The sequence below is a fragment of the Trematomus bernacchii genome, unplaced genomic scaffold (assembly GCF_902827165.1).
Source record: "Trematomus bernacchii unplaced genomic scaffold, fTreBer1.1, whole genome shotgun sequence".
Taxonomy (NCBI): Eukaryota; Metazoa; Chordata; class Actinopteri; order Perciformes; family Nototheniidae; genus Trematomus; species Trematomus bernacchii.
Window position 1 is genome coordinate 3,943,481 of NW_022988007.1, and position 14,012 is coordinate 3,957,492.

Here is a 14,012-nt window from a genome sequence, read left to right on the forward strand (position 1 = left end):
ACATTACCCACAATCCTCTGTAGCAACCATAGACTGTATACAACAATTAAATAATACATTATTCCGAGTGTGCTTGCTTTTCTCTTTGAAAGTCATCACATAACGGCATTGTAATACACGTTTCGGCTGCATTAAATATGACATATCTGCCGTAGTTAACTCTATTTATAGAGCCCTGATGAGAACACTTCTAGACAAACAGGAACTGCCGGCAAAACTGAAAACTTGACGTGGATCTTAAATATATAAGCAATTAAACAACATCTTATATTTCTTTTCACACAATACGTCTCCTTGCAGTATCAACACTAATTCGGCTGACTTTTATATTTGATCCAATTGGTAGATAGGCTGTATTTACACCATAACGGTGCACAGCTGATAGAAAGGGACACCTACTGGTTAAAGCACGTTATTGCATTTTATAATTGTATTATTAGATATTATTAGGAGGATGTGCAAAACAGACAAACTAATAAGGCTTTATTTAAACATTAAAGAATACCTTAGGTTAAGGTCTTCTTTTGAATAAGAAAAAAGCTTTGGGGGTATAGAAGATGAATATGGAGGGATGAAACCCTCTTTGATGGTCACACATGCAGAGCACACACAGTGACATTTGTATCTACAGATAAATATTAAGCCTGACAAAGTACTTAACGTCTAATATATTGCTTTCCTGCAATGTTAACTATGTTTAAGCACTTATTTTAACTGATATTATACATATGTATTATACTCTTATAAGATGTATGTAGATAGTATAAGAAATGTGCAGAATATGACAATGTAATGGTGGAGGTATACACATATTGATAGATGTCTTGTAATGCACTGTTGAGGAACCTGTGACCCAAGTTTTTCATTCATTGCATAACTACACCGTAGTTGTGTATAACTACACCGTAGTTGTGTATAATATGATATGTCAATAAACCTTAGAAAATCTTGAAATCTTGAATGGGATGTGCAAAATAGTCATTATATACAGTCTTTAATTAACTATTAGTAGAGAATAACGACGAGTAAAGAATATACTTTATAGGGATCCTATTAATATCTAATAATACAATTATAAAATGCAATAACGTGCTTTAACCAGTAGGTGTCCCTTTCTATCAGCTGTGCACCGTTATGGCGTAAATACAGCCTATCTACCAATTGGATCAAATATAAAAGTCAGCCGAATTAGTGTTGATACTGCAAGGAGACGTATTGTGTGAAAATAAATATAAGATGTTGTTTAATTGCTTATATATTTAAGATCCACGTCAAGTTTTCAGTTTTGGCGGTAGTTCCTGTTTGTCTAGAAGTGTTCTCATCAGGGCTCTATAAATAGAGTTAACTACGGCAGATATGTCATATTTAATGCAGCCGAAACGTGTATTACAATGCCGTTATGTGATGACTTTCAAAGAGAAAAGCAAGCACAATCGGAATAATGTATTATTTAATTTTTGTATACAGTCTATGGTTGCTACAGAGGATTGTGGGTAATGTAATGTCTTCGGCCTTCCAAAACTCATAGAAAACGACTTGTTTCTCAGAATTGAAGGGGAAAACGTGACAAAAGCATTGTACACACACTAAAACCTATCAATGTCGTTTAATTAACAAGGATAATCTGGTGTTTTTGAGTTGATGAGTAGTGGAGATATCACTGTCAAATCAATACAGTAAGGGGAATACTTACTTCCGGGTGTACAATTCTCCGTTATCCAATGGGAATGGACGCTCACATTGCCTTTAACAGCCTCCGACACAAACGAATGCCGTGCTTCCCTAAGCGTCAAATACCGCCGCCGATGGAAATACATTGCAATCAGTTGAAAGCTATTTGCGTCCGTTTATGAAGCTGAAGGAGCCTCGGCGCGTCACAACTGCACGCCAGAGGACCCTGACCAAGCGTCGCTATTGGACTATCAGGGAGTGAGACTGTGTTGCAATAACCTGCATACACAAAATCATAGCTCTTTTAAATAATAATAATAATAATAATAATAATAGATTTATTTTGTTAGTGCTTTTACAGGTGCTCAAAGTCGCTTTACAGATATAGTGAAAAGAAAAGAACAACAAATAAATATATATAGTTAAAGTCAAATTCAAATCAAGCAATACAAAAACAATCACACATTCAAAGCCAGATTGAAGAGGTGAGTTTTTGTGAGTTTTTTGAAGGTGGTGAGGTCAGTGCAGTCTCTGATGGGTTGTGGGAGTGAGTTCCAGAGGGAGGGGGCAGCAACGGAGAAGGCTCTGTCCCCCCAGGTCCGGTGATTGATGCGGGTGGGGATGGATAGGAGGTTGGCTTCTGATGAGCGGAGGCAGCGGGAAGGGGTGTGGTGGTGCAGCAGGTCTGTGAGGTAGGGGGGGGGCCTGATTGTTGAAGGCTTTGAGCGTTATGAGGAGGACTTTGAAGTCTTTGACGGACGGGGAGCCAGTGGAGGTTCTGGAGGACGGGAGTGATGTGGTCTCGGGGGCGGGTGTGGGTGAGGAGGCGGGCAGCAGAGTTCTGGATATGTTGGAGTTTATTGAGGAGGGTGGATGGTATGCCGTAGGCGTAGAGGATGCTATTGCAGTAGTGGAGTCGTGATGTGATGAATGCATGAATCAGGGTTTCAGCAGCAGAGGAGGAGAGTGATGGGCGGAGACGGGCAATGTTTTGGAGGTGGAAAAAGGCAGTCCTGGTGATGTGATTGATGTGGGGATTGAATTTGAGCTGACTGTCGAAGATGACTCCGAGGTTGCGGATGTGAGTGGGGCGATAGAGTGTGGCTGTCAATGGTGAAGTTGACATTCTGGATGATCCCAGGGTGCTGGAAATCCTTGAAAATGCTTGAAATTGTACGAGGTGTTTTCAAGGTTTGAAAAGTGCTTGAATTTTGGGAATGGTGCTTGAATTTGGGATAAAGTGCTTGAAATTGTAAATGCTTTACTTCGCTTTTTAGATTAAAAGAAAATAAAGAAGTCGGAGCGCGCTTAATTGCTTCGCTTTTACATAAAACAGCTCCGCTCCGGCCTTCCCGCGCAATGCGCGTGACCGGCAAGTGTTTTTGTTACGTGTGTGACCTGGGCATTCTGATGAGAGTGATAGATGACAGTATGCCAGGAGGTTGCCGTTTCAACGAGCGTTGGCTAGCAGAAGACAAATACAACCATGGCTAAGACGAGGGTCAAGCGAAGCCCAAGAGTAGCCTCCTGCAAAGTGTGCAACAATAACGATGCGAGAGTCTGCGCTGACGAGCGACACACCACACGAAAGGTACGCCGCAGAGCATTTTAGATTAGGCTATCGTTGCATGTAAAATACATGACACTTTTCTCTGTGCGCGGCAAAACAAGCTCGCCAAAATGGCTTCACTAGTCTGGCAGTATTTTAAGTGTCCGAAAATGACAATAAAATAGCGGTATGCAACGTGTGTGTGAAGCAGAAATCCTGCAGCTCCACCCGCTGTGACGGACCGGTGAGCGGAGCAGAACACACATTAAGAGTTAGACCTAACACACTTAGCTATTTTATCTACCTCTGGAACAAGCTAAACTAGTTATAAATATATTTATTCTTCACTGTCGGGTCGCTCATTACTGGATCAGTGAGCTGCAGGAGATACTGACGGGCTGTCAGGAGAGAGAGAGAGGGGGAGAGAGGAAAAGAGAGCGCTTCCGCTCATTTCTCCCGTGTTATTATCCAAAGTTAATGTAAACTTGAATAATGTACTTCATTTGAATGTAATAATTAAGTTGGTTGGTTTGTGGAAGCGCCAGTGAATGAGCCCCATTAACTGAGTTTTAAACATCACTTTAAATGGAAGATCCCCATAGCTCACTCGATCGGATCGGCATCGGCCGATACTGATTCCGGCGATCGGCTCCAAAATTGGCGATCGGAGCATCCCTAATAATTGTATCTGATATGTTTTATAATGATTGATCATGAAAGTGTTCTCAAAGCTGGTAAAGGTGCAGCTAGTTTGAATGACTTTGTATACTGCAGGGTAGCTTGTGAATTTACTCCAGGTGGAACTAAAGTCTGATTTAACACTTGATTATATTTCACATCATTCATCCACATCTGTAAAGTAACTAAAGGTATTAAATACATGTAGTGGAGTCAAAGTACACCATTTACCTCTGACTTGTGTTTACTGCCAACCTAAAAGTACCTCAAAAATAGTACTCAATAATGTATTGAAAAGTTATTTGGCTGATTGTTTTATATTGGCTCAGCCAGGTTATATGGGATGCCCAGTCTACGTACAGATAGGTCACTCATTTTGAAATATTAAACTTAGTTTTCTTTTCTAAAGATATACATTTTTCATCCTCATCTAGAATGCTATTATGAAACACACATTTGGTTGTTTATAGCATAAAGAACATCTGATTTAATGTGAGGTAGGGAAATAATCATTTGAGTATAAGTATGTGTATATAAATATGTAATTTACAACAGCTGTAAGATGCTTGAAAAGCTTGAAAATGCACCTTGAAAATGCTTGAAAAGTGCTTGAATTTGACTTTGGAAAAGGTGTAAGAACCCTGTGGATGGTTTACGGGATGGGGGGCCGATGATGATGATGTCTGATTTGGCACTGTTCAGTTGGAGATAGTTTGTTTGCATCCATGCTTTTATTTCTGAGAGGTGAGAGTGGAGTGTGTTGTGGGGGTGATGGTTTTTGTTGAGATATAAAGTTGGATGTCATCGGCATAGCAGTGAAATTGAAGGTTGTGGCGACAAATGATTTTGCCAAGGGGGAGCATGTAGAGGATGAAGAGGAGGGGGCCAAGCACCGAACCCTGGGGGACGCCTTGGGACAGAGGAGCAGTGGAGGAGGTGCAGTTGTTGATGTTGATAAACTGATGTCTGTCGGTGAGGTAGGATTTCAGCCAGGAGAGTGCAGTGTCGGTGATGTTGAGTGATGATTCGAGGAGGGACAGCAGGATGGTGTGGTTGATGGTGTCGAATGCTGCGGTGAGGTCGAGGAGGATGAGGATGTTCAGGTTGCCGGAGTCAGAGGAGAGGAGGAGGTCGTTTGTGATTTTGAGAAGAGCTGTGTCGGTGCTGTGTTTTGATCGGAAACCGGATTGAAATGTCTCAAAGAGGTCATTGGAGCTGAAGTGGGATTTAAGTTGTGAGGCAATGACACGTTCAAGTATTTTTGACAGAAAGGGGAGATTTGAGATGGTCCGGAAGTTAGACATGATGTCGGGTGTGAGTCCAGGTCTTTTGAGAATGATACATAAATACATGATTTTGCCATTATAAATCAGGAATTGGTAGGATAAGTGCAACAGCCTGAAGATGGCTGTGGATTGCAAGGCCTCACTTAAACAGTAAGGCTTTTACTTAGTTGCCAATTACTTCTATCATGAGTCCCACACAAACACACACAGTGCATCTTTCTACCGCTGCATCCAGACTGAGGGGAAGTGCAGCACAAGGACTCTTCTGATGCTGCTGTCCAGGCTCTGCCAAGCAGGATGTGGCTTTATATGAAGGTCCTTCTCTGTGTGTGTGTGTGTGTGTGTGTGTGTTTATAGATGCACCTGTGGGTTTAGCAGCAGAATGAATCTCATCAGGGTCGAGCAGCACATATATCACCTGACCACTGAGTTAACACACCTTCTCTGGAGTACTGAATGTTGCCATTAAAGGTAAACTCTACAAACTTGACTTAAAACATGTCAGTTTAGTAGTCACATGTAATGCTACCCTTCTAATTCAATAACTATGATCAGTTGAATATAGTGTTAGTCTCTGAAGGAATTTTGTAAGAAAATCTTGAAAGATAGGATATTTTAACAAAAGATGTTTCATGATTACGCTGAACGTAGGACCGCCATGGAGCTGAAAGTCAAGTGAAATCTGCTGTTTTAAAGATATCTTTGCCAAGTTCGTCAACTTTGTGTAAATGTAATACTTAATCTTTGCAATAATAGAATGCATGCACCAATTGGAGTGCAGCCTGTTGCAGTTGCTCCTGACAGATTTGTACTATTTTCAACTTTTAGCTTACTTACCTTTTTTTCTATTAGTAACTTATTTTAGTAATTCTTAAGCTGCACCCTCTCTGAACATGATTATAGAGAGAGATTCTTGTTAACTTTTTCCTGTTGAATTTATGCTGATTTGCATATACAGTAGCTGCCTTGTTTACACCAGGGAACAGCTGGCTGATATGATGAGCGGAACAACAGCTATCCCCACGGAAATCTGGAGAAGAACATAGAAGATACTGGGTGAACCAGAGAGAGTAAGAAGGGGGAGATAATGGAGAAAAGGAGATATAAGCTGTGTCTCATCTTCTGCAACATAAGATCACTGGCTAATAAAAGGAACGAGCTAACGGTGTTAGCAAAGAATCAGCAGGAAAATCTGGAGGGAAGTTTAACGTGCTCTACGGAAACATAACTCCACCAGGACATACCTGACGACAACATTTCCATCAAACTGCGGACTGTTTGGGATGGGACTTACGTGACCGGTCTGTGGGAGCCAGAATTCTTGTTGGTTGCAAGGGGATGAAATACTTATTTCCCACAGTTAAATGCAAATAAATGTATATCTCTTATATTATGTACATTTCTGGATATTCTTTTTCATATTACTCTGTTAAAATAAACCTACCATTAAAATGATAGACTGTTCATTTCTTTGTACCCAGAGAAAAGAACATATTTGGGGTATCTGAGCCTTAACCTTGTCAGAGAGCCAGCAACGCACAGAGACCAATGTGATTTGTCCTAGTTTTTGAAACCTTCAGAAACATTTGTTTTAGCTTGTGGTCTACCTTGTTGGGAACAACAGCAATATTCCTGTTTAAACAACGTTCCACTTATGAGCTGACAAGTTATAATCTTTCAATATCTTGTCAACTGAACCAAAGTGAAAAACACACACTGAAACTGCAAACTGGTGTGCAAGGGCACGGAATTGTCAATATGTGTAATTGATTACATTTACTTCAGAAACAAAAAGAACTCGCCCCACTGAATCCACGGCTCATGGCTCATCATCACAGTGATGCCACCAGTGTGTGGATGGTGACTTGGGATGCACTATTTAAAGGCATTCTATTTACCATCCATGTATCAGGCCATGGTAAACACAAATACAAATGTATCAGCTGACATGGCCCATCACAATCAGCATAATAATAGCCCCTGCCTGAACAACTTGCAGCAAATTGTCACAAAGAAAAAGTGTTTACTAAGCTAAAGGCTGAAAGAGCACAATTATTTTAATCTTTAATCAGATCTAAAGAAAATCCCTACATTTACTGGATATTTCAAGATACCCGTCTCAATGTTCGATGGCAGTTGCGCTTGGACTGTGCACGTGTAGGTCATGACATTTTCCCAGCACACCCTTGCACAGGGCAATAAAAAAAAAATGTGTTCAGGTAACGCAGGACGAGGAAAAGGCAGGCCTCACAGAGCAGCTTGTGAGTCCTTCCATTGGAAATGACAAAGTCAACGACACATTTTACATTTGTCCCAGGGGAATTTACACAGAATATGAATATGACACCCTCTGTCCTTAGACCCTGACATCGGACAAGGAAACAACTGTAATTAACTTCTAATGAGTGAAGTGCCCAATACCTTTTTTTCAATATATACAAAACAGTCAAGAAGTGTTGACGCTTGCACTTTATTGGAAAAAATCAAACAAACAAAAATAGAATCTGCAGGGTCAACGCAGCAAATAGGCTCAGTTATGGATAAAGGACCACTTTTATGTTCAGATCATCTTTGTTACCTGCACTCGCCCGTCATGTGATTGGCAGGAAAAGGTTTTATTTACACAAAGCACCGATCAACAGTGCTCTATTCTGCTGAACATTAAACCTCTCTGCCCCCTGTCAGCAGTGTGACCTGAGCCTCCCGGTGCCGCCACATTGTCTTAATGCCCCAGTGCTTGCTATTGAAACATGATCTGAGCATGAGAGGGACCCTGCACATTCATGTTGGAAAAGGGCAGCCAGGAGCTTGTTAAATGTGAGAATAAATGGCATGCCAAAAGCGTCAAAAGCATAAATGCAGATTCCTTTCCAATGCAATGTTGCCTCAATCATAAAATCGAGTGCTGCTGATGTGGGAAATATGTTCCCTCGACAATTTTGTAGAAATCTTCCCCATTGTTATGATGGTTTTATTGAATACAAAAAAAAAAAAATGGTATACATATCCTCAGTGTGACCCCCATAGCCACAGATAACTGTAAAAGGCAGGTGAAGAGAATATTTAGTGACCCAACAGCAAAATGCCTCTTTAAACTTTATATTAACTTATTTTTCAAAAAATCATCTCAATCACTCAAAATCCAATTCTACATCCAATCATTCCTGTGAATAAATCTGAAGGCCTTCCACCTGGAGGTCAGCGACAAGTTACACTTACTTTTTTTGTCATTTTCTCTGTAGGTAATCATAAATAAATACAAACAATACATACGGAATGTCTACTGCAAACAATACATGAACATGTCTTGAAGGAGTTTGTTTTCCTAAAGTGGGGATGCTTTATGTAGGTAATCATGATTGATTATCAAAATAAGTGACTCTCCCTCGCTCACCTGGAGAAAGAGGAACAAAAAAAGACAACTCCCAGTGTTACCGTGACAACCACCTTCAGTGTTTTCCCCAGGTACATACAGCAGTGTCAGAAAGCTGTTGTGTTTCTCTTAGTCCAGGATAGAGTAGGGCTGAAAGCTGTCCACATGGTGTTGAATGGCAGCACGCTCCTTCTCTTCTAGGACTTCCACAGGACTAGGCGGGGCCAATGTCCACTGTGACGCCGCTCCCAGTCACCGTGAGTTGATCAAGTCTGGTTGGGCTTTTTATTCTCAGAGAGACATTCCTTAGAAGCAAACTGCACATTTGCTTGGATAGTTGACATTGTTTTAAATCATCTTCAGATGGGTTTGGGGTAAAACCCCTCCTCCTTCAGGTTACATAAACTGCATCTAGTAAGAAAGAACAAAAAAAAAAGTGTGGATCACAGAAAAACTGTTATACCCAGAAATGCATAACCAGTACCCAGACAAGCAATGTGTAGAGAACATAAGAGCTCCAGACGCTGTGTACAGCAATAATAAGAATATCAAACTGTGTGTGTGTGTGTATGTCATGCATGCACGTTGTTGCATTCAGTTTACAATGAACAACCACACAGGTTGGTGTATTACAAAGGTTAACGTGGTTCAGGGTGGCTCATGTGAGGAAGGGGGGGCAGTGGAGGTGTGGACATCCATTACCTGTGCACCTGGGTTGGGGCCAAAAGGGTTGGCTGGCCTTATCCCAGGCTGGGAGTACATCATGGTGGGCTGGGTCATCATCATGGAGCTCACTTGGGGAGGCTTACGAAGAAAATATAATATCACACCGATGGATTACAAAAGAAAAAAGCTTGGACACAAAAATAACAAACACCTCCTAAAATAAGGTTCTAACGCTGTGCCTGTGAAGGAAACCAAAGCGTTCAGTGATGACATCACAGCGTGTGTAAAGGGCTTTCAGTTCAGCTGGAGTGCAGGAGGAGACGCACTGTCATTCAGTGAACACATTACCGTCTCAATACTCCTGCTTATACCCACTTATTCCCTCACAATAACACCAAAATACTGAAGCTTACGTTAATTATGCTACAGAGCGGTGTGCGTGTGTGTATGTGTGTGTGTGTGTGCGTGCGTGCGTGTGTGTCCCAGAGCAGACTTACCATTCCATATGCCATCATGCCTGTGGTTGTGGTAGGAGGGAATGCCATGACAGATGGTGCCTGAGGTGACACACAGAACAGGAATCAGGGCAGTCATACCCGGCTCATATTCAGATTATTATTAATTATCACATTTAGACTTTAGTATATGTACATTTAGTTAAAGTAACCAGAAGTGATCTATTCAGGAATATGTCCTGATGAAGACTTTGGGGGAAATATATACATCAGCAACATCAATATTAATAATTTTATATTCAACATCCACTTCAGCTCTGATTAGTCAGAGGATGTTTTCACTGGAGCAGTCACATGACTGACCTTTTAGCAAATCACAAGCTGCTTTTCACTGCTTCATTTAAAACATTCAATAGCTTCAAGGAAGGCAATTGCAGTATACCATTGCCAATATGAGGATTTACACTGGATAGAAAACTAATACACCCCTTTGAACATTTTATGAATTATGTTGAACCCCAGACAGGAATTAAAGGCAATGAATCTATGTATTTGTCCAACTAATCTAATAATCTAACCCTATTTAACTAATTGTTTTATAACTACATACTTAACTATAGCACAACTTCAACTTCAGGAATAATAGAAGATTACAAACCATAAGTTAATATCCTACAGTTAGGTCTCACACAGAGACAGCTGCATTGGCATAAAAGAGCTCCAAAAAGATTGTGACAAGTAGAAAAAAGGTGCACATCAGGTGGGAACAGGAAAGAATATTAAAAAATCTCGACAGACGCTCAGAGCACTAAGTGGAACGTTTATGGCACTTCCAAGTCTACCAAAACCACTGTCCGTCTAAACTAGATGATCAGGAAAGAAGACATTTAGTCAGCGTTGAGACGCAGAATCCAACAGAAACCCTAAAACCAACATGGTTTTAGAGACAGAGGGCAACACGTTCATCACAAAAAACCTCAAAGATTTTGCAGAAACCCTGTAGTACGGCCGTACCCTGACAGACATTTGTGTAGTTTGATGACATAATGCCAAATGTTAACCAAAGTTATCATTTTATATCCAGAAACATTTTGTGTTCAGCTTTGACCCAAACACATGAAGTATTTTGACCAGAGAATGACAGAGGGGGAACGGAAAGCAGACAGGAGAGTGTTTGAGTCCTGGGGGGAGAATTCGGTAACTGGCAGGTGCTCCTTGTGGAAAGAGATTTGAGAGAAAAGTACAGACCCCCCCCTGTTTTCTGTGCCTCGCCAACAGCCCCTGCAGTGATAACAAACCCAGATTTGTCTGATGCCTCTCGGGGAGGATCCATTCCATTAACTATTCATTCATTGGCCAGGAGGCAAAAGTGAGTCAGACGTGACGCTGCTGCCAAAACTGGTGCTTCCATCACAGAGATCACAGTGCTCCTTCATTGCACCAAGCTTTCCTCAGAGCTTCTCCTCACTCACAATGTTTGGTCTGTTCAGGTGCATCTCACTCGGCGTCGCTCACACAGCCAATAAGCATGTGATGAGGCTTGTTTTATTTCAGTCACACAAACAGGTTATCCTTTAATGGCTGATGGAAGTTGTGTGTCTGCTTCCATCAAGTCACAAACTCTTTCTTTCTGGCTTCTGAGAACACTTTTTGATCTTCATCATCAATACCCCCTGTGTGAGTCCATTATGATTGTTGGGGAAATATCTTCCCCATAACTTTGACCCAGTTTATCAGTCTGTACTGCCCTCACTGAGCACAGGCCTGCAACCTTGGGCTGCTGTGCCCCCTTTGTTTTGTCTCCCTATTCCTGCCTAGAGGAGTTATAGTGCTTTGCCTGTTTTATCTTGTTATGCACAATGTTGATTATTCTCTCAGAGCTAAATACAAGGGACTGGGTGAGAGATCTTCAGAATCGGCTAGGCAAGCGTTGTGTCAACTCATGGCTGCAGCACGTCTTTGTCAATCCTCCGGCCGTCATTAAAAATAAATGTTCAGTGTTTACCATCACGCTCCAGCTCTCCTGTGTTCTCATTCTGTTTCCACTTCATGCTCAGGAAGTTTGCATTACAATGATCACTAGGATTGAGGCTGCAGTATAACTAAAGTATAATTTCAAAGTATTCACATTCTCACTTTAAAGGTCCCATGTCATGGCCATTTCTACTGATCATAATTCCATTGTTGAGGTATACTAGAATAGATTTACATTGTTCAATATTCCAAACTCACATTGGTTTCTCATACAGCATCTCTGTATAGTATGTGTATTCACTCTCTGTCCTACACGGCTTGTTGGAGCTCCTGCCCCCCCCCCCCTCCCTGTGAGCCCACTATGCTCTGATGAGTCTACCACTATGGTCAACCACCGTTACAGCGGAACATCAGTGATTATGTGTTACAATGGCGTTTGTTAGCAACCAGAAAATGACACCAGTAATGACAAACAGATGAGAATGCTGCGTGGGGTCTGGGTGCCGTGTTGGGGGGACGTTGCGGGGCTCGCTGCTGCGAGGAGCGGACAGTGTGAGCTGGGTTCACTTCCTGCTTGCTGCGTGGGGTCTGCGAGACAGCGAGACATCGCGAATGGACGCGGGAAGGGGGGGATGCTGAATGTTAGTGGTCACAGTCCTCACACATGCAACAGCGTATTTTGTCTACATTGGTCAACAGAATCTGTCAGGTTTTTGGCAAAACGATGACAAGTTGGTTGTATAAGGCAGCCAGTTGGTCCTTGTCAGTTTTTTGCATTCACACTTTACAGCTACCACCTGGATGGGAGAAATCTGTCCAACATTACAGAATGAGAAAGTCCAGCATGAAGGACTGAGCCAGAGTACAACCTGCACAACACAGCAGCTTCAGGACAAAAGCCTGCTGGAATTCTAAGAGAATGCTGAGGTAGAAATAAATAATCAAATGAACCCTTAAACCCATAAGATGAAGTTTGCTGTGCTGGTAAATGTTCCATTTAGGTAATGAGGATGAATGATTTTTACTGACTATTGTCTTTTGCTAAGGTAATTCACCTGAACTTATTGCTACAGTTTGGACAGGTGTTAAGGCTGGAGGATATAACCAGGAATCTATCAAAACAATAGTAACCATCTAAAACATGAGTGCTGTATTTCTGTTCCCAGGTTCAAGGTTCTTTATTGTCAAACTAACATAGCTACAGAGTAATTATGTCATTGAAAATCTTATGTCACAGGCTTCTCCAACAATGCAACATAATAATACAGATAGTAAAGTAATACAAAAAGAAAAATAGTTCTAAAATAAGTGAGAGAGAAAAACAAAAGTGGAATAGTGCAGTACGAGCCTATATACAAGTTATTGGAATGATATATATTAGATCAGTGGTTCCCAAACTTTTTGTGCCCAAGGCACGCCAAAGGACAAGTACAAAATCTCAAGGCACACCTATTGTGCAAAATAGCCCTTATAACACGTGTTATCACACATATCATGTAAAATATCTGTAAATGTGCATAATTATTTACTAATGCCAAATAAAATGTGACAAAGACAACTATATTACTCATGAAATATTTATTAACGAAATATTTCAGAAATTAATTTGAAACTTTATCAAATTAGGCTTCATCAAAGCAGCAACACATCTGCATAGCCTGATTCAGCACCTCAGTCAACTCCGGGGGCATGGTTTTGGAAACTAATGCCTCTCTATGCAAAATGCAGTGGTTTGTCACGATATGTGGGTTTTGTGCTCTCACCTTAGCAATAAATCCTTTCACTCTCCCCGTCATGCTTGCTGCACCATCTGTGCAAAGACTGACGCACATATTCCAGGTCAGACTGTTCTCTTTTAAATAGTTATTAGTTACCCTGAATATTTCTTCTCCCGTAGTATGGCTTTCCATTTCTTTGCAAAAGAAAAACGTCTCTTTGATAGAGTCAGCATCAACATATCTGACGTTTGCCAGAAGTTGAGCAGCCCCACTTATGTCAGTAGATTCGTCTATTTGTAGGGAAAATCTGCCGCTCGCCTGCAGTGCCATAAGACAGGTGACTTTCATGATACTGTCTGCTGACAGTTTTTTTCCTCTTTTCTTTCGGTGGTGGGTTGTCGGCAGTCTGCACTGGTGGTTGGTGGTTTGCTCCGCACAAGAAAGCGCTCCATTTTCCTTCTTGCGTGTTTCTCTGTTTTAATGTTGTCCTTCAGCCTTCGATGTGTCACGGTCTTATAATTCCCACCTGCAACTGCGTTAACAGCGAAATATGGGGTTCTGTGAGGATTTTTTTTTAAAGAATTGTTTTTAGGTATAGAGTTTGCCTCTGTATTATGAAATGAGTGCATACAAAGTACTGAT

At 41.3% G+C, this 14,012-nt stretch overlaps 1 protein-coding gene across 8 annotated transcripts in view; it reads right to left on the reverse strand.

Moving 5' to 3' along the window:
* Nucleotides 1-7,635: 7,635 nt before the first annotated feature.
* Nucleotides 7,636-14,012, reverse strand: part of picalma (phosphatidylinositol binding clathrin assembly protein a) — a 42,395-nt gene continuing 36,018 nt past the window's right edge. For all 8 annotated transcript variants that reach the window (XM_034117308.1, XM_034117310.1, XM_034117307.1 and 5 more), the window contains 3 exons: nt 9,721-9,780; nt 9,260-9,361; nt 7,636-8,968 (listed from right to left, as the gene is read on the reverse strand). In XM_034117308.1, the coding sequence (XP_033973199.1) occupies nt 8,954-8,968; nt 9,260-9,361; nt 9,721-9,780 (177 nt within the window). In that variant the 3' untranslated portion in view covers nt 7,636-8,953. The remainder of the gene's footprint in view (nt 8,969-9,259; nt 9,362-9,720; nt 9,781-14,012) is intronic.